The sequence below is a fragment of the Bacidia gigantensis genome, assembly GCF_019456465.1.
Source record: "Bacidia gigantensis strain McMullin 20006 chromosome Unknown contig_180, whole genome shotgun sequence".
Classification (NCBI taxonomy): domain Eukaryota; kingdom Fungi; phylum Ascomycota; class Lecanoromycetes; order Lecanorales; family Ramalinaceae; genus Bacidia; species Bacidia gigantensis.
This window is the reverse complement of record NW_025408596.1, coordinates 2,025,947-2,045,889: the sequence shown is the minus strand read 5'-3', so window position 1 is coordinate 2,045,889 and position 19,943 is coordinate 2,025,947. Positions and strand designations below refer to the sequence as shown.

The following is a 19,943-nucleotide window of genomic DNA, read 5'->3' as shown; positions in this document are numbered from 1 at the left end:
TCGACGCTGCTGCAGAGTACGGATGTCGTGCTACGATAGCGCATGGTGTGATATGCATGATGTCGCATTAAGGCTGAGAATTGCGTGAACCAAGCTAGTCGTGCCTAGTCAAAAGCTTTTGGTTCGTCCCATTTCTCAAGACCTTCTCGAAGGCCTGGGGCCTGGTCTCGACGTATGTGAGAGAGGGGCTTTCAGATTTGATCATCAGCTGAATTGACGTAGATGGTCCAAAGTTTGTCGCGTCCGCGGCCGTTGCAATGTTTACTCCTACACCCACTTGTGCTTTCGCCATTGCGATCGCTCATATTATATGATTCACGATTCAAGTCATAGCCAGTCTGAGATACACGGAATCCTGCAAGAGCCACAATGACAGCAGTCAATGGACTTTCAAATGCGAAACCGGGCAAGAAAAGCCTCGTGCTCAATGCCTTCGTCGAAAGCTGTAAGCGCCTTCTAACGTCCGAAAGCAGGTTGTTGACGAAGAGACAGGCAGCGGCCATCAGTCGCCCGGCCTATGGCGTCATCCAGACGATCACTCGGCAGACTTTAACGACGTAGACCACTGGATGAACTTGGCGAAGTTGCTTGAGAAGGGAAAATTCCACGGCATTTTCATCGCTGACGTGCTTGGTTAGTCCGCGCTTATGCATTCTTGGCCGCGAAAGCATTCATTGATCTTATGTAGGCGGATACGACGTCTATAATGGTCCTCGTAATCTTGATCCGGCAATCCGCTCCGGCGCTCAATGGCCTGTGAATGAACCCCTTGCTATTGTTCCACCCATGGCGGCAGTGACGAAGAACCTCGGATTTGGTGTGACGGTGGCCACAACTTATGAGCAGCCATACCATCTTGCGCGTAGGTTGTCCACGGTGGATCACTTGACCAAAGGCCGGTGAGTGGGTGAAGGAAGACACTCGGGAACGACCAAGCGCCAATGCTAATACCATCTGTTGCATTTTAAGATTAGGCTGGAACGTATGTGACAAGAAGAATATTAAATGGTCGATGGAGCATTACTGAGCCTCTTCAGATTGTCACTGGCTACCTCGATTCCGCGGCTAGGAACTTGGGTCATACTGAACAGCCCGAAGTAGGTTCACTCCCTGCTCCAACTATCCGTACTTTCTTGCTCTGGTGGTTTTATTCACGTGGTCGGTGGCTGATCAGCCTTGAATATTTAGCATGACGAAAGGTACGCAATCGCAGAGGAATATCTCGAGGTCATGTACAAGCTTTTCGAATCATCCTGGAGGGAAGACGCAGTGGTTTTAGATGCGAAAAGAGCTGTCTACACAGATCCAACGCGTGTCCGTGAGATCAATCACGTTGGAAAACACTATACCGTTCCAGGGCCACATATCTGCCAACCCAGCCGCCAACGGACGCCAGTGCTGATGCAGGCCGGAACCTCAAAGGCCGGGAAAACATTTGCCGCCAAACATGCTGAAGCCATCTTCGTTGCTGGCCATAGCCCATCCGTGATCGCAAAGAATGTGGCAGAGGTACGAGCGCTGGCAAAGGAACTTGGAAGAGCTCCTCAGAACATCAAGTTCCTGGCATTGATATGTCCCATACTAGGCAAGACGGAAGAGGAGGCGCAGAAGAAGTTTGATGAGTACAGCGCTTTTGGTTCTATCGAAGGTGCGTTGGCTCTGTTTGGCGGATGGACTGGAATCGATTTGGCCAAGTATGATGACGATGAGGAGCTTCGGCATGTTGAGAGCAACGCTATTCGGTCAGTCCCTCGCTACTGAAAGCGTAAATATGACTGATGAGAGGAAGATCTGCCGTGGAAGCATGGTCAAAGTCATCTCCGGGCGTGGCTAAGTGGACCAAGCTCACCGTTGCCAAGCATATTACTGTTGGAGGCTTAGGCGCGACCGTGGTCGGAACTGCTGCTCAGGTTGCCGACGAATTTGAAAGATGGATCGATGAAGCAGATGTAGATGGCTTCAACATCGTAGGTCTTGCTCAGAGTGACCGATCCCTCCGACTAATTGATATCAGGCCTATGCTATCAAACCTGGCACGTTTGAAGATGTGATCGAGCTACTGCTCCCAGAGTTGCGAGCGCGAGATCTCTTCTGGGATGATTATGCAGTGGAGGGTGGGACATATAGAGAAAATATATATAAACAGAAAGGTCAGAGCGGGTTGCTACCTGACCATCCAGCTTCGGGATATCGCTGGAAAGCCGAATGAGGCAAGGATCAGGGAAGAAACAGATGAAGTCTAGCGGATGTACCAACCCACAGGAATCACCTGCAGAAGCTGTGATCGGGTAGATACAGACGTGTGGGTAGAAATTGATGCTCTTGAAGTGCTGAGTCAGCAGTGAACTCTTGGCAGAACAGATGGCGAACCTAACGACAAGCAATATTACCAGACCTGTCTTACATCGGCATGACGTTCAGAACTCGTTCTCGTAGTAGAACGTTCCTTTAGAAGCATAATGATTGTAGCTGAGGCCCTAGCATCATACGAGGCCAGCCCGTGGAAGCGGCCGAATTGCTCAGATTCCTCCTCGATTGCACCATCACGCTAGTTCGCCAAGCGTCTTTCTTTACCTCACAACTATGCCTGCGTTCCTGGTCTCTGACTGATACAATTCTGTTCTTCCTACGTACCCCCACGTACTAGAAGATGCTTGTTCCAGGTCTCCCGTCGCTTGTGGAGATCGGGATAGTTGCATCTGATGGTGGAGTATGATGTGCTTTGCTTTGCTGAAATATCCGAACCTTATCCGCACTACTGGTTGCCCAACCGCTGCTTAACAGTTGCACCTCATTAGTCGTCAACGCCTCGTGCCCGTTGGCACTAATACTTAGTTGCGGTGGTCAGAGGATCGATAGCCTCTAGACTCGTCATGGTGGAGCAATTGCGCCATCTAAGATCGACGTGCGAACGGCTGCTCAAGAGCTACCGACATATGCACGCCGATATCGCCTGCGTCTAGACCTTTGTCGCACGTTAAGACTCTCGTAGCCGAGCATACCACGTCATTACCGAAGTCCGACTTTATTTGCTCCTTGACCAATTGCTGGATTTCTTACGGTGCTAAAATCCGTCGTCCTTTGGGCATGTTAAGGACGTCATCTGCAGCCTGATTCACGCCATTGTGAGAGGAGATCGTTGTCATGGAAATCATCGTTGCTGGGTTTCTCGTAGCCATCATCTTCATTACGGTGCTTCTCTACAGACAACACTCTCGCGGGGCCGCTCCTGCGGATGATTCATTATCCGAATATCCAGTGCCCAAGAAGCCAGCCAGAGCAGCTCTCCTTCTGTCAAAGAAGGGCCCCTACACACTTGTCCACGACTGGCCGCGCCCACAGATCTCGTCAAAAGAAGTACTGATCAGAAACCGAGCCATTGGCTTAAACCCCATAGACTGGAAATGCGTAACATACGGCTTCGGCGTATACTCGATCCCTTGGATCAGTGGAAGGGAAGCAGCGGGCGTGATAGAGGAGATCGGCGCAGAAGTGCGTAATTTTCGGAAAGGCGACAGAGTGTGGGTGACAAGTACCAACTATCGTGATAACAGGACGTCAACATTTCAGGAGGTAAAGGCCTCCATTGTTTGACGTAGGTGTGCGAATAAGCTGATCGCCCGCGTAGTTCATAGCAGCGTCGCCTTTCAACGTAGGTCACCTCCCAGATTTCATCTCCTTCGATGAAGGCGCCACACTCGGCGTCGGAATCGTAGCGGCAGCCGGAGCTCTCTTTGATAGCCTTCATATTCCATGGCCTCAACAGTTTGAAGCATCTCCGCCAATCGGAACACTATCTCCAACTTCACCACAACCTTCCATTTCAGACCAGGACGGAAAGCCCCATGGTAACCCCGACTCCCGACCCTGGATTCTCATATGGGGCGCCTCCTGCGTGACCGGCATGATGGCCACCCAGCTCGCCCACCAGAGCAATCTCCGCGTGCTAGGAGTTGCTAGCCTCCACAACACGAGCCAACTCCTCGGACTCGGTGCTGAGAAGGTCCTTGATCGTCATCGTCCCGAGGAAGTCATTGCCGAAGCTCAAGAATTGCGGATTAGCTTGGCAATCGATTGCGTAGGGCAAGAAACAGCTACCTATGCGGCTCGAGCGTTGCTTACTGGAGGTAAGCTGGCTTATCTAGTGAAGAAGCCGAAAGTGGAGGTCATTGAGAAGAAAGGGCTGAGTGTTACGGATATTCTGATTAAGCGGTTTCATGAGGATGAGAGGTATGGGAGTGCGCTCGTGGCCTTTGTGGAACGGGCTTTAGTGAAGAGGACTTTGCGGCCGGTGAAGTATGAGATTATTGAAGGGGGGCTTGAAGCTGTAGAGGAAGGATTGAGAAAGTTGAGCGAAGGAGGTGTCAGTGGAGAAAAATTAGTCGTTAAAGTTGTATAGGACGTTCATACGCGCCTGGAATTGCCGTAGAAAACTCGTTCGTGAGTCTCATAAACGAATTGGGTTTGTAGGATCGGGAGCCCTTGTATCTGTGGCATCGTCTGGCAGGACTCCAAGGTATCAAGAGTGGGATGCCTCACAGGATCAGTCGTCTGAAACTGAGTATCAGGCATCATTCAGTGGTGTTCTCTGGTAACAATAGTGCAAGGCATCTCAGCAACCCAACTCCTCCTACTTTCACTTCCCAGCGAGACGTCAAGATCACCAGTCTTTGCCCTTTTCCTCCCTCCACTCCCTACATCTCGACTTATTCCATTATCTGATGATATTTCTTCAATGCTAGCACCCCACTCGTAGACGCCCTTTACCAAAGCTACAAAACCTGTTTCTTGACGGACTTCGCCGCCAGCAGGTATAGGCGGTAACGATCGCTGCAACAATCCGTTCACAAAAAGCTTCTGAGCTAGGTCTAGTGCTGTTTCCTGTGGTTGATTTGACAGGCTTGGTTGCAGTCGCAAAATGGAGGGAGCTATAGATGTTTCCGAACGGTTCTTGACGGTCGTAGAGAGGTTTAAGAATGTCTGTGTGGGGATCTCGAATAGGCCAGAGCCGAGTCTCGAGAGTTGCTGAGATCCTTCTATATCGTCCCCTCCAAAGGCTGGCTGAGGTACGAGTTGTATGTCCATCGAGATCTCTATTTCAGGCAGTCTGTACGCCGCAATCATGTCAGGTGTAACATGGAAGTTCTGACGGAGATCTATAGAGCCACTACGCCCGGTAACCTCATCTTTCCATGTTGCCGAGAGCTGTTTCAAGAGGGTTTCACGAAACCAGAAACCTTCCCTGGCCTCGCGCTCTGCTTGTGGGGAGGCATCAGTCGAAGACACGACATATTGTCGTTGATTTGCTGGATTTAGAGATGGTATTGCAGCATGGATCTTGGAATTCTGCAAGAAAATGCGAGGTATCCGGATGGGTAGGCGAATTGTAGTATTTGGGTGGAAGTGGCATGTCGTTGTGGTGGGACTTCCCTGTGTCGAATTGGTAGGGGAGTGATGTTGCAAGTCGAGAGTAAGGGTCGAGGAATGAAGATTATGAAAGTCAAGCAGTAATAGACAGGTTGACTGGGACAAGCTTGATGATACCTTGGGCACGTTGTAATGAGATGAATCCAGAGTAGGGGCATGGTTTGCTTGATCTTCAATGACGCCCGATGAAGAGAAGCTACGCGGCCAAAGAGGCTCGTCTAGCTTTACGAGATCAATTCCTCTAAGCTCAAGACTAGGGGCCACGGTCACAGTCAAGGGAATCTTGATCTGCCTCGTGAAAAACCTTTCGTCGTTATCAGGCTTTTGAGTCCCAAGAAAACAGTAGTCTACCTGCATGATGCCGCTGGATAGACCAGGCTTTCCCGTTATCTCAACCTGCAATGCCATCTGTTCTGCCGGCGCAACTTGAAGACTTCCCAAATCAGTCGACTTATGTAAACGTAGGGCAGATTTCTGTGATATGCTCAACTCAAGCTCGTATAGAGCTTCTGCTGATAAGTCCTTGAGCGCAAGCTTCTCCTGCATTGCCGTTGACACGGAATCGATGAATGAGATGAGAACCAGATCAGCAGTCGCTGTGTGAGAGACATTAGAAAGCGTGAAACTCAAGCTCTTCACTTCCCCGTCTTGTAGTACTACAGCAGACTGAGCCAGAGATGATGCTTTACAAATAAGTAACGGCTGACTATCTATTACCCTCAAGGACAAGGTAGTCGCCTGTGGGGTTGCATACGGCCAGCTAGATTTAGATCTGCTATTCTGCGTGTGCTTCTTCGACGGGTCCGATGAGTGTTTTGGATCAAGAATCTGCATATTTCTGCCCTTTACGTCGGGTTGGAGGGCCCAAGGCGCACTGAAGGTTGAGAAGGTCCGGTCTTGACAGCCTCTAATTTTGACTCTGCAACCTGAGATCGTCAAGGTTCCGCGATTGAGAGGTATCGCAGGCACAAGCATAGTCTGTGTTCGGTAGGGACCAAGAATCACCGTCTGAGGGCGACAATGTAGGGGTACGATATCCGAGATTAAGACAATTTCGTCAATAATTACTTCGAAGTCGAAGAGATTCTGCAGAAGTACCTGAAATACAGCCTCCTCTCCAGCCACGAGGACTAGCGACTTCGCTGTTTGCTTTGGCTTAAGGAAAGGATTGAAAATGAATGGATCCTTTTCTTTCTTCACCTCTATGCTTTCTACCAAGTCTATCTCGGATTTTGCATGTGAAGTAAGCTGATGAGCTTGATTTGCTTCCGCCAGCTCTATGCCTCGTACAAGGAAATCGTCCCAGTAATCTACCTCTGCGTCCTCCAGGCCAAGGTGCTGCACGGCGCCAAGGGTACGGGCGAGATTATTGGAAAGACGTATCTGGTCCTCGATTGCTAGGTTGGGGGATCCATTACTACTTCCAGGGGCTGGTGCTACACAGCTACTAGTGATTCGTAAGAGCATCGTTGTGTGCTTAAGGACGCCTGGAAGATCTGGAAGTGCCTCACAAACATTTATACACGCCCTCAGCATGTCGACTTGCAGTTGAGATGGTCCATAGGTATTAAGAAGAGCTTGGCGTAGAATAGCAGCCACTGCTTCCGTTGTGTCACATCTTGATGAATGATCCCTTGTAGTATTGTCATGTTCAGTCTTCTCCTTACGTTCTGACAGGTGGAGAATGCCAAAATTCCGGCATGTAAGGTCCAAGAAGGCTTGAAGGCCGTGATCCGTGCTATCATGGGTCGAATCACTTGGACTGGAAGAAGTTGTGGCGTTTAGTGAAGCTAAGTCGGTCGCAGGATGGACGCCCATTTCTGCGGCTCCGTCCTTTCTCGCCTGAATAAGTGAAGGGAGCAAGGTCACAACAATATCGCGCAAAATCAATGCCATTTTTCTGTACTGGCCAAGATCTGAAAGAACAGCCGAGATGGCAGCCAATGCTATCATGCGATCTGGCGTGGTTAGAGATGATTCAGAAGCTGAGCCAGGATATGCTTTCAAAAGAAGCCCGACTATTTCTGGTTTTGGGAGGATACCGTCATATCCCAGAGTGAGCATGGGCTGTAATTGACCGCTGCCTGTCACAAGATAGCGCAGCACATCATCGCTCAATTGTGCGGGGAGTGAATCGCCACCAATAGCTTAGACAAGCGTATTGTTGAATGTGTCCACGAAAGAGCGGGTATTTTGTCATCGGTAAAGGTGTAAGCTCTAGTGTATAGATTAAGTATGTTGTGCACGAGGTCAGGAAGCAAGTCCACGAGCGACTTCAGAGTAGCGGCTTGTTTATCCGAATCAACAGACCTCGAGAGTGTGATTTCATGCTGACTGTTGGATGGTGAATGCTTAGAGGATTTGCTAGAGCTGGTACTTAAGTGTTCAGAAGATGGGCGCAAAACATTAGGTATCTGGGCTCATAGTCAGGCAATCTTCAATGGGCATCACGACAAAATCTGCTGAATGTTCGACTTACGCGAAAATCCATTCCAGCAAATGCGCACATCAAGAGACACACCACCAGATAGTCTAGAGCCTTTGCCTGCCACGCGTAGTCGCTGCTTAATCTTGCCTTTGTTACACTGTTGGAAAGTTCTCTTGTAGCATCTGGCCAACGCCCGGCAAGGAGATACATTGCGCCAACGACAACACCTACGCGTGCTTTACCTCTCGTCTTCTCACGCTCATCAACGCTTCGTCTGCTTGATTTATCGAACGAATTCCGTGGTAGAGAAGTAGCTGAATTTGTATTCACGCCTCCACTTGGAGGAGTTTGAGCGCGTACCGGGGGTGACCTTGAACGACTTTGTGGAGTCGAAGCCCGAAACTCCGGATTGGAGAGCATGTGTGCTGGCATGGACATGCGATAATGTTGTTTTGCATCAGTCGATGGGGAAGCTGAGCGTGGCCGCCCCGTAACGGACATTGGGCGATTGGTTCTATGCATATGAGACGGTACAGAAGATACGATTCCATTCGAGAGTGTAGATGGCCCAGCTCTAGGAGTCTCAATGGTATTGCCGTCCTGCAGGGATTTGGCATATGGTGCCATTTCTGCAAGCATATTTGAGGTCATGTCACACATGATGGTCTTGATAGTAGTCGTTCTTGATTTAGCAACAGGTGGAACAATAGCGACGGCTTCAGGTAGTCCCTTCAGCTTCTCAGCATAGTCAAAGATCAATATCTGGTGCGTCAGAGCCAGAGGGTACTCTTCTCGAAGCTGCCTTAGATCTTCCACCAGTCCGTCTATCAATTCGGCATTCTCCTTGGTATCTTCATCTGCACCATGTGGGTCGCCAATCTGCTCCAAGGGCAACTCATCTCCATCTATAATGCCTATTATGAGAAGGGGAAGTCGATATATTTCAAAGGGCACCAGGTCGAGATGGGGTGGGGAGGGAAACGAAGCTGATAGGTCGTAATACACGAGACCATCTGGAAAGGCGAGAGGTGAGAACATAGCTGTGTCTTGCATCAGTGAGATCTCGTGGAAGGCCGCGCACCGGGCTTACTCCTGTTGGGCCTGCCATCAGGACTGACATCTCCAAGCCGTACAATATTGTCACGCTGTAAGCGCCGTACAAAACCGGAGAACCTGGACGTTTTGACCGGACCAATAGGCAGTACAAGAGCTCTCACGCGTGCAGGAGCAAGAGGTGAGAAGGCATCAAGATTCATGGTGGCATTGACACCCTCGTCGAGGAATCAATGTCGAAGAACAGCCTAGGCTCCAGAGCTCCATGGCCGCAGGATATACGGTGGATGAGCGATCCCGGGCATAGAGCATCACCTGCAGCTTTGTCCCACGTCTCTGTTGATCCAGAAGCTGTATGATTGCTGTGTGGGCGCGGTATGTACCTTGCAGAGTGTCAGGATCACTAGCTGCATGATGACGCGCTTCTTCGAGCCTCCGCCTTTTGCTCCGCAAGCTCCGCAAGACTAGAACTACTGTTTGTTTGCCACGTTCACATAACTTTCAGGAAGGGTTGATATACGTTGCATTTGTCATAGCATCTGGCAGGCGTTTAAATAATATTGCATTTCAATTCTTCCCTTCTCCTTTTCTCTTCACTTTACCTTCGACTTGCCCAAATACGTCCCTCTCAGCCTTGGCCCCCAGCACCCTCTGTCAGAATGGGAGCCTTGACGGAACAATAAGAGCTATTCTTTGGTAGTCATCGAAAGGAAGGTGGAGTTAATATGGCGTCCAGAATAGATTTCGATGCTCTCAGAAGGCAAACCCTCGGGGCAGGAAACGATGAGGCAGTCACGGTCAATACTCGTGCCTTGATAGACAAGGTTCTGGCTCGATACTCAGGTGAATGGACGACACTACGGGAACTCCTACAGAACGCAGCAGATGCTTCGAGTAAGCACGTCAAGATCAGCTTGGAAACCCTACCCTCTGCTACCATTCCTGTCCCTCAGACCGCCGACTCTTCAACAAGGCTGAAACATGTTTTGCTACATCATAAGATCAAGTCTACTAGAGTAGAGAATGACGGAGAGGTTTTTCACACAAATGACTGGGCTCGCCTCAAGAAAATAGCGGAAGGCAACCCCGATGAGACGAAAATTGGAGCATTTGGAGTTGGCTTCTACAGCGTATTTGCGGACAGCGAGGAGCCATTTGTGTCCAGCGGGAAGGAAGCTCTAGCATTCTACTGGAAAGGTGATGCTCTGTTTACCAAATCCCTGCAGCTGCCAAATGGACAGGTCAGCAAGACAACATTCATGTTGCCTAACCGAAGTCGGGACTCCCCCGTCCCAAATCTCCTCTCGCTTTGCCGATTCCTCGCTAGCAGTTTGACATTCGTCGGGTTGGAAGAAATCGAGTTGTTGCTCGATGAGTGGAAGATTATGACGTTGAGAAAGAAGAGTGCTCCAAGCTTCGAGGTACAAATACCGAAAGAAGTCAACAGGAAGACAAAGGACGGCATAATGCAAGTGGGTGGCGTCTCTAGAGAGGCTTCTCAGCTTGATGCACAATGGCTGAAAGCTGTGGAATGGAACGTCAAGGCTCATGCGAAGAGCCCCACAGATCCATCAGGAAACGCCGTGAAAGGTGCACCATCAACACAATCTTTGAGAGGATTTTTCTCTCGACTTGCTCCCGGGACCTCAAACAAAGAGACTTTAGAGCGACAAGCTACAGAAGAGCGTGAATCCCAGACACGAATTGCAGAAGACATCTTAGGTATAGCTACCGCAACTATATTTGTGCACGTAAATCGTGCGAGTGTGCGTACGCTTGTCAGCCCAACTTTCAGTGCAGAGTTAGAGCGAGCCACCAAGAAACCACCACCAAAGCAGACCACTATATCCCTCCTCAGCGCTTCCTTTGACGAAACTGAGGCGTCTTCATCCGATTCAGCCACTCAGACACCCGGTAGCTTCAAGATATTCGAGTCTTTCGTACCTACAAACGGGAAAGGGCGCATTTTCATTGGGTTCACGACCAATCAAACAACAGGTCTTAATGTTCACATCAGTACCCCTTCTGTCATACCCACAGTCGAACGAGAATCGATCGATCTCAACAATAGATACATCAGAACTTGGAATGTCGAGCTTTTGCGCGTTGCGGGTATTATTGCGAGGATCGCTTGGGGCGGTGAAATGCAACAAATTCAGGACAAATTGTCTAGAACGATTCAAGGAGCGGGAAGGCAAAAAGTTATCAAGGAGGACATTACAGCTGTCTCTCAAGAGACGGTCTTCTTACACAAAGCTTACAGTTTCGAGGAGACAACTCCGGCTGCCGAGGTTGGTACTTTAATGGAGGAGGCATTCTGGACTTGTAATCAAAAGGTAGCCATATCAACCTTATCGACCAGTGGCGTTCTACCAGCTTCTCAAGTGCGTCTTGAACCCGAAGAGCTCAGCTTTGTCGAGGGAATCCCCTCATTGCCTGCGCAATTGTTAAAAACTGGTCTTGTTAAGAAGCTCATCGATTATGGTGTGATCACTGAGGTTACTGTGTCTGACATCAAGTCCGAGCTAGAGAGGAAAGCAATCAATGCCGCTCAATTGAAGCAATTCCTGGGATGGGTTTTGCAAAAAGTTCGGGTCAGCGAGATGGATGTAGCGATGGCCCAGTCTCTACTTAGTGCTGCCGTCGCAAATGATGACGAAGATGGTACACCAAAACTGATCATTCTTGGCGAGATGAAGAGTTTTCTCAATCCCAATCGCATCCCAGCAGAGATGCCCATTCCTCCTTCCGTCCTACCTTTCAAATTCACAAAGGACATCAATAAACCCGTTCTGGAGCTCCTTTTCGACGACCTGCAGATCGTGCCATGGCTTCGCTGGCTTGTCGAAAACACTGGTGGCCGTGGAGATCTAACAGCTGCACACAATATCACGCAGAACGCCAAGTTTGCAACTTCTGTCTTGCCTATCATTTCAAAGCAGTGGGACGGCTTAAGTCAATCATCCAAAGCTACCGTTGTTGATCTGCTCTCGTCTCGAACCACTATGCCCACAATGCTAGGCATGAAGAAGCCAGCGGAAGCATACTTTCCTCATGTCAAATTATTTGATGATCTGCCTGTAGTGACTGGCTTGCACTCTGTAAAAGACAAATTTTTGGCATCCCTAGGCGTGAGAAAGACCATTGAAATTGGCGTAATCTTCGAACGTCTCATGAACGCGTCAAATAAGGAGTCGCAAATACCTAATTCATCCCACAAGTGGAATCACGTAGATCTCATCAAATACCTGGCGTCAATTCGACAAGATATCCCTTCAGCAGATATCAAGATATTACGGAGCACCAAAATCTGTCCGGCAGAGACTGAAACGCTTCAGCCGACCAAAGAGCGCTACATGGTCTCCGAACTATACCAGCCAGATCAGTCTTTGCGTAAACTCAAGCTACGAACATTGCAATGGCCCGGAGTCTATCGACCAGAAAGTTCTGAAGGAAAGTTCCTCACATATCTCGGTCTACAAACGCATCCGACCCACCAGGAGTTGATAAAACTGACCTGGGAAGCTGGCGTCGATGGGAATATTGCATTGCGAGATCAAGCTCTGAAGTTTTTCATTGATCACCACCAGACCAAGGGCTATGCATCAGTGGACTCAAAGACCGTAACGCTGCCTTTCCTTCCCATTCAAGGGTCTGAGAAGAAGGTTGCAGCTCCTGGAGATGTCTTTGTCAACGAGAAGTCGGCTATTTTGGGATTTGATATCTTGAGAAGGGATCTTCAAGTCCACGCATTGAAATTTGGGGTTAGCCAGGATCCTCCCATCGAACAGTGCATCGATCGCCTACTCAAGAACCCGCCAAAAACCAAGCGCGACGCGAGAGAAGTCTTCAGCTATTTTGCTGGCCGAATCTCTGATATTAGCAATCAAAACGCAGAATCACTTGGCGGCGCCAAGGTAGTCCCTACACTGAAGAGAAGAAGATCACAGGTCAGCCCGCAGACTGAGAAGACAGGAGAACGAGTCATTCATGTGCCTCCCCGTGCTTGCTTTCTAGGACACGGAGACTCCAAATATGCCGACATATTTGACTACGTCGATTTTGGCCAAGAGGCAAACAGCTTTTTACTTCGCGTCGGTTCAAAGCATGAGCCAAGTATTACTGAGCTCGCGAAGCGCCTCGTCGTTGAACCAGCCAAGCTCTTTTCCATCCTGGGGGATGCGCGGTACCTTGAACTGCTGCGAAACATCGCGGATTCGTGGTCGATCTTGAAGAAGGACAAAGCAATCGTGAAAGACATGAAATCTTCCAAGTGTCTCCTTGCATATCGGGAGATACCAACAGGCCCCTCGAATTCTGACGTAGATGACGACTACGGCTCAGCGATTAAATCTTGGGAACTTGTCAGGGCAAGTGAAATTGTAGTAATTGACGACATCAATGTGTATGCCATGTTTCGAGAGGTTTTGTTGGCCGCTCCCATGGAAGAATCACTAGAGGCCTTATACCACAGCCTGGGAGCCTCTCAGGTCGGATCGCTGCTGGAGGAACGACTGGTCTTGGGAAATCTCGAAGCTGACCAAACGCCAGCTCTTCAATTGCAACGACTAATACACGAGCGATCTCGCCTATATCTTCACGACTATAGATCAGATGCAATTAAGCATGACCACAACTGGATTCAGAAGAACCTCAAGGTTGAATGCGTGAAATCCATTGTAATGACTGCGACGTTGAAAGGTTACAATCTTCGCAAGAAGGAAAAGAAGAATGCTGTTCGAATTAATGACAAGCCAGTACTTTATGTCACCTCAAACTACGAGAAGCTGGAAGTCAGTCAAGCAGTGGCTCCTTTGCTGCTCCATCGTGTAAAGCCTCAGTCAATATTCATGTTGGAGATGATGCTAGGGTATACCTTGACTCAGCTTGGGCGACGAGGGTGAGTATTCGGCTGACTCCATTTCTCTGAACTGGCTTGCTAACAATGGCGCAGGTACAACGTGCAACGTATTCTGAACGAAAAGGCGAGAGAAGCCAAGATCGCTGAGGATCGACGAAAAGAACTCGAGGTTGAGGAACGGAAGCGAATCAAAGATCAAGAGGCAGAATGGGAGAAGACTCAGGCTGCCAAAGTACACGAACAACAACAGATGCAAGGTCTTCCAGGTATCTTCCCTGACTCACCCGACCGCCAGTCTTCCCAAAACAACACCGTCCCCGTTTATGGCGAACCTCAACTGCCGAGGCCAGGTCTATTCTCCGGCATCAGCAAGCAATTCGATCAAGTCAAGAAATCATTTAACCAAACCCAAACACCAGTTCGAACACGAGCTATAGAATCACCTCAACCCTCTGAGGATGCACCACCGCCATACAGCCCCCAAGCCGGCCCTCGACCCACTCCTCCCCAAGCAGAAAGCGTCACCGCCCCGCACCATGTACAGCAAAACCTCATGAACCTAATTCAAGCCTCTCGCCCCCACAACTCCAACAGCATCTCAAGCGAGACAATCTACAACGACGTCAAAGAAACAAACACCTACTGCGACGCCAAGCCCGCCCACAACCTCTCTTACATTGGCGAATCCTCCGGCCTTCGCATCTTCCTCGACAAAGACGCCCAATCCAAAGGCCTCACCCCCCAAAAATTCATGGAAGCCAACGCCTCCGCGCTCAACCTCTTCGCCTCCATCCTCTTCGACTGCGCAGACATCTTCACCCTAAAACGCGATGCCTTACACATCTTCTACGATGACAGCGGCAGCACCATCGCATTCAATAGGGCCAAAGCCCTATTCTTCAACTATCGCTACTTTGACAATCTGCACTTGGCGGCCTTGCAGCAGGGCAAGGGCCGGATGGATGCTGTGATTTATTGGAGTGTCACCATGGCGCATGAGTTGGCGCATAATATCGTCTCTGACCACTCGAGCCAGCATAGCTATTACACTGAGAGTCTGATCGCGCAGTATTTTGGGAAGATTGCGATAAAGACGGCGCAGGGGAGTCAAGCTGGGGTTGCTGCGCAGGGGAGGAGGGAGGGGAGTAGAAATCTCATCGAGGTGGATTGATATCTTCCGCGTTCATGTTTACGGTATCATGAGGTTTATGCGTGACACGAATTTTTCATAGCGATGGAAAGACAGGATAGAGCTTTCGCAGGGCAGGTATTCGGGGCGGGGCGTAGATAGATACTGAGCGCTTCACGATAGATAATTGTATGCGGCATTCAACTCTTCACACCTCACCTCGCCTTCTCATCTTCACTCATCTCACACCCACGCTCTTTTTCTTTCTAGGTCAGCTGTAGTATAAAGAAGCTTCTGGATGTCTCAAGCATTTCCCCCACCCCGTTGCAAGGCCCTAGTCTATATGGCACCGGAGAAAAAAGTACGGGAGGTAGAAGGGTAGTGTAATATGGTATTCATATGGGCATGCGTGCTATCTTGATGCTAACAGCTCCGATAGTGATATGCCATGTCTTAAACAGACTCTGGTAGTCCATTCCACCGTCGGTGTGGGTTGTAGACTTGCCATGCCCAGCCATGAGCGCTTCTTCTTTCCCTCATTCCCTCCACTCTGTCCTTTCTTCCTTTTGTTCTTTTACCCTCGAAATCCGTGTCATGTGATAATCGCCTCTTCTAGCACATGCATGCACATGCGCATTTCATCCTCTCACATGATTCCCAGTCATCATTTGGCCAGACCATGACTCAATTTTACCACACCCAGGCTCTTACTCTTGCCTATACTTCCCCCTCCCTTCCGATAGCCCAGTCACTTGACGACCTTCCATCCCCTCCCTCCCCTAAAATACCCCACCCCACTACTCACAGTCGTAGCGCCCACAACCCACCAACTCGCCTCTAGCACCATCTCCATCACTCCACCATATCCCGCCAACACTTCTTCCCCTCCGAGCCCCTCAACTCCCCCTCAACCAACCCCAAAACCCCCATTGTCGTCCCAATGAGCCCGAGTTGCAGAAACGTATTCACCTTCGACAATTGCGTGGGCTTCACCTCTGCAGACGGGATGCTGAAGTCCCAGTACCGGCTCAGCGTGCGAGGAGCGGGGAGGGTCGAGTAGCGGATGTAGAAAGCCCAGAGGGAGAGGATGACGTCGCGCGAGAGGATTGTGAGAGCTAGAGGAACTATGTGAGGTAGAGGTCAGCAGAGGCCTTCTTTTCATGAGGAGGTGGGTTGTGCTGTGGGATTTGTCATGACTGTCTGCTTGCTCCACAGGAGTATGGTAGGGTTTGTATTGTATCTCTGCTGTCGCATTCGGGATTGTAGTCATGCGGAACGTGTTTTATGCGAGGGAGAGGGGGGAGGGGGGGGAAGGGGTGCGTACCTGGCAAAGCTCCCAACCACCCCAGACAGATTGTACAACAAGTCATCAACGCCTTATCACCCGCCGGATCCAACACGCTCCCTACCACGCTCTCCTGCTTCCATCTCCTCGCCAACCATCCGTCGATGAGATCTGTAGCGCCGGCGTAGACGAAGAGGCCGAGGGCGAGGGTGGGCTGGTGGGTGAGAAGGAGGTAGCCGATTGCTGGGGCGGAGAGGAGGCGCGAGAGGGTGAGGGCGTTGGGGAGGGTGTAGATGTTTTCATGTTTGAAGGCGTTGATGGGGGAGGATGTGGTTGGAAGGGAAGGTTGCGAGCTAGATAGAGGAGGAAGGTTAGCTGGGATGTGAAGGGGAGGGGGTAGAAGTAGAGGAAATGGTGGTGGAGCTGGGCATAGCGAGCGGGTGCGGAGGAAGCCACTTTATGTGCCTGTAAGAGAGACGAAGATGTGGTGATGGGTCTTACCTCTCGTGCGCGTTCTTGTCAAGCCGTGGATCCTTCTGGTCGCTGAAGGGTCGCCATTGTATTCGTGGAGAGAAGAGAGCGCTCCTAAGTGATGCATTAGCTATAGGTCAATAGGATGACAAGCAGGGCTCACCGCTTTGGTGCGCATGCCTGGGCTATCCGTTCATGATTCGTCCTGATATTGAGGTCTCGTCGCGTAGAGCTTTGCAGAGGAGCTATTACCGTGGTATTGCATGACCTAGGCAAAACGCCGTGTAACAAAGGGCAGCATCTTGAGGTCAGTGGCCGCGTTCGGGCCAATGCAGCAGCCATAGCATCTTGCACCGGCCACAAGCCTTGCCTTCTCCGCTGGTCAAGTCGTGAGCTTAGTTATTGGCGCTAAGCCTGCTCGCTGTCGGCCAAGGCTCCTCCTTCAATTAGTGCCGGTACTTGAGCAATCTAGAATGTTGGACACGAAGGTAGAGTATGCCGACGAGAAGCTAAGAGAAGCTCCAGGCTCTCTCACGCCGGTGCTTCTTGTTGTTTCAGAGCCACACTTGTCGAAGTTGGCGTGCGGCTGAGATGCCACGCCTTCTCTAAGTTCTCTCCTTCCACGTCTTCTTGATTTCTTCGGGAAGCGGGAAGGAGGAGCAAGCACCCTGCTAGATGCTAGCTCTAGCCCAAGCACTGCTAGCAAGGATCCTGCCAATCCTGCCAAATGCCAATCCCTATTTTGGCAAAACACTCAGCCTGCAGGAGATGAAGGGCTGAGCTAGTGCTATTGGGATTTGCACAGCTGAGAACTTGGCTTGTTGGACTTCGTACTCACCAGCCACATGGGAACTCGTCGCCTACATGCAGACTGTACGGACTACCTACGCGAACCGAATTTCTCGCGAGCAGAGCATGAAAGGAGAAGGTGGAGGATACGGCGATTATTGCCGGCTTAGGCTTGCTCATCCATCCCAACCTCTTCTCCTTTCCTGCCTTCTTGCTCTACTATTGGGAGGCTTAGATAAACGTCAAGCTTATGCAAATTACAATACTTGCGAGATATCCGTTTCAAGCGTCGCCGCCTTGAATGAGTCCTCAGCAATTGCATCGAGACCGTCGAGGTGGGCTTGCCGGTGCTGTCGAGCCACCGTAGTGGCCCATTATCTCAAGAGACATTGATTGGGAGTTACCATGGAGACGTTCCTATGGCTTGAATGAACCATTTTTGTACTACTCATACTTATATACTGTACTGTTGGAGAGTGCCGCCCTGTCATTTCCTATCGTCCATTCCGTTGAGCCCTTTGCCCCCATAACGATGTCACCCATCATCGAAGCCCGCTTCCATGTACATACCAAGTCAAGATCCTGATCCATGCGTCCTATCAATGCAACGATCGGTGCCAAGCCTTTTCTGCTCCTCTTGTGTAGAGATGATCTCCCTGCTGATCTAAACGCTATGCATGAAGCGTCACATTTTGTACGCCGTTCCATGCAGCAGCAAGAAACTGCACACCTCAAGCACGCTTGTGCAGAGGCATTTTTGCTGAATTCCATCCTTGCGCCATCATTAGGAATGAGCAGATCGTCAGGTCTAGATCCCTAAGGACTGGTCCATTTCTGAATAAGGCTTAGCTGGCTGCCCTAGGCTGAATGTTCGGTCTTATTCCCGAAGATCTGCAACGGCCATATGAAAGCTAACGATCGCGATGCAAGAAGGGGACGGTGCAGGCGGTGAGGTCAAATCTGTTGAATCGAAGTGTCGAGTGTGTAAGTCGTGTCCCAGGCCGAACGAGAATGTTACGCCGCCTTGAAGGATGAAGGATGGGGTCGAGATGCATATCCCAGTCGGAAATGTGCAACTGAGAAGATGCTGAACGTCCATGTGTGGTCACTCGGGCGACGTGAAAGCCGTCAGTATACATGTTGCAAAGGTCAAACACTAGATCAAATCATACACGTCAAGTAACAATAACAAAATACATAATCCGACTTCGGTAATTACCCTGGGTGATGGAAGGTCCAGGTCCTGTCTATTTGCTTTTATTGTAATCAGGCAGATGGGCGATACGCCGGATAGCTTGGTCCTTCCGGTCGTCCAGGCCATTGCTGGTTGTAATTCTGTATAGGCCATGTTTGAGATTGACCAGGCTGAGTAGTCGCGGGAACCACATTTTCATCCTCAGGCGCGGCACTTGAGCCGTTGGGTTGATGCCCGGCATACACGTCGTTAAGAGGCGCAACCGGGGCGCTTGTATTGTAATTGTATTGTGGAGTTGCGCTTGAACCAGCTTCTTGTTTCACAGGTGTCACCGGAGGCTGCGCTGGGTTATGATGCCCTTGATAATGCTGCGTGTAAGCTGGATGATATTGTGGAGCATTCTGGACGTGTTGCGGGTAGTATTGCTGCTGGTGATATTGGCTATACGATGGTGCCGCAGCAGGAGCATACATCGAGCTTGATGGTGGCAGCGAGCCGTAATGCTGTGGTGGAGGATGACTTGGGGCATACGCCGCCGGATGCTGGTACGACATCGATGCTGGGTAGGAATACGGATGCTGATAATAATGGCTTGCCTGTGGTTGATAGTACGCCCCATAGTGTTGCTGTTCTTGACCCTCGAACGCGCCGTCGCCAGCATCATCGATATTCAGAAATTTGAATTTTGCTTGCTTCAAGAGCTCGGGCTGGATTGTGAGGTCTTTGACTCGGGGATCTTCGCGTGGGGTTCTTAGGTTCTTCTTCGCATCCTCCAGGTTGTAATAAGAAACCAAATGATGGTGAACATTGCGGACGACCACGGTCATGGTCTTCTTCAGTAGGCCGCCTTCTTTGAATTCGTAGGAGTCGACCAATGAGCCCACCAACCCGCGATTGGAATCCTTCTCCGGGCTCTCCTCGTCACCTTGTCTCGCCAAAGGGCTATCTTGCATTGGCGGGGCGGGGAATGGTTTGTGGTCATCAGCTGTTGGGGTATTGCCAGACGAGGTGGGCGTCGAATATGGCTCGCCAGGTCGTGATACCCTGGCTGTCCGTTTTGTCGCGCGCTTCTTCTCGCCTGGGGGAAAAGGGCTGTTGAGTTGACGATAGATCAGAAAATTAGTTAGGATGCGGCTGGGTGACCAAGGAATACCGTCCGTCCATCGCTTAATGCCTGAGGTAGCTTCCTCGTAGACAAATACATTGCCGCTGGTGATCAGTGAGTTGCGCTCCCTATCGTGAGGGCGACGCGAGCAGTGAGACAGAGTGCCATCGAAGCAGCCCTGGAAGATCAGAAGGGCATCC

At 50.3% G+C, this 19,943-nt stretch overlaps 5 protein-coding genes across 5 annotated transcripts; 3 read left to right on the top strand and 2 right to left on the bottom strand.

Moving 5' to 3' along the window:
- Window positions 1-369: 369 nt before the first annotated feature.
- Window positions 370-2,209, top strand: KY384_003554 (uncharacterized protein; the record flags this gene model as incomplete). The annotated part of the gene is made up of 6 exons (XM_044812068.1): window positions 370-445; window positions 689-876; window positions 1,038-1,097; window positions 1,189-1,742; window positions 1,790-1,967; window positions 2,015-2,209. The coding sequence occupies 6 exons, from the start codon at window positions 370-372 to the stop codon at window positions 2,207-2,209; spliced, it is 1,251 nt and encodes a 416-aa protein (XP_044671201.1).
- Window positions 2,210-3,144: 935 nt separating this feature from the next.
- Window positions 3,145-4,399, top strand: KY384_003553 (uncharacterized protein; the record flags this gene model as incomplete). Its single annotated transcript, XM_044812067.1, has 2 exons — window positions 3,145-3,573; window positions 3,629-4,399. 2 exons carry the CDS (start codon window positions 3,145-3,147, stop codon window positions 4,397-4,399), a joined length of 1,200 nt encoding a protein of 399 aa, XP_044671200.1.
- A 176-nt stretch (window positions 4,400-4,575) lies between these two features.
- KY384_003552 (uncharacterized protein) lies at window positions 4,576-9,111 on the bottom strand (the record flags this gene model as incomplete). The annotated part of the gene is made up of 4 exons (XM_044812066.1): window positions 4,576-7,574; window positions 7,763-7,841; window positions 7,907-8,895; window positions 8,937-9,111. 4 exons carry the CDS (start codon window positions 9,109-9,111, stop codon window positions 4,576-4,578), a joined length of 4,242 nt encoding a protein of 1,413 aa, XP_044671199.1.
- A 522-nt stretch (window positions 9,112-9,633) lies between these two features.
- Window positions 9,634-14,940, top strand: KY384_003551 (uncharacterized protein; the record flags this gene model as incomplete). Its single annotated transcript, XM_044812065.1, has 2 exons — window positions 9,634-13,808; window positions 13,863-14,940. The coding sequence occupies 2 exons, from the start codon at window positions 9,634-9,636 to the stop codon at window positions 14,938-14,940; spliced, it is 5,253 nt and encodes a 1,750-aa protein (XP_044671198.1).
- Window positions 14,941-18,709: 3,769 nt separating this feature from the next.
- KY384_003550 (uncharacterized protein) lies at window positions 18,710-19,943 on the bottom strand (the record flags this gene model as incomplete). Its single annotated transcript, XM_044812064.1, has 1 exon — window positions 18,710-19,943. A coding segment is annotated over one exon (1,234 nt), but the record flags the coding sequence as incomplete, so codon positions are not given.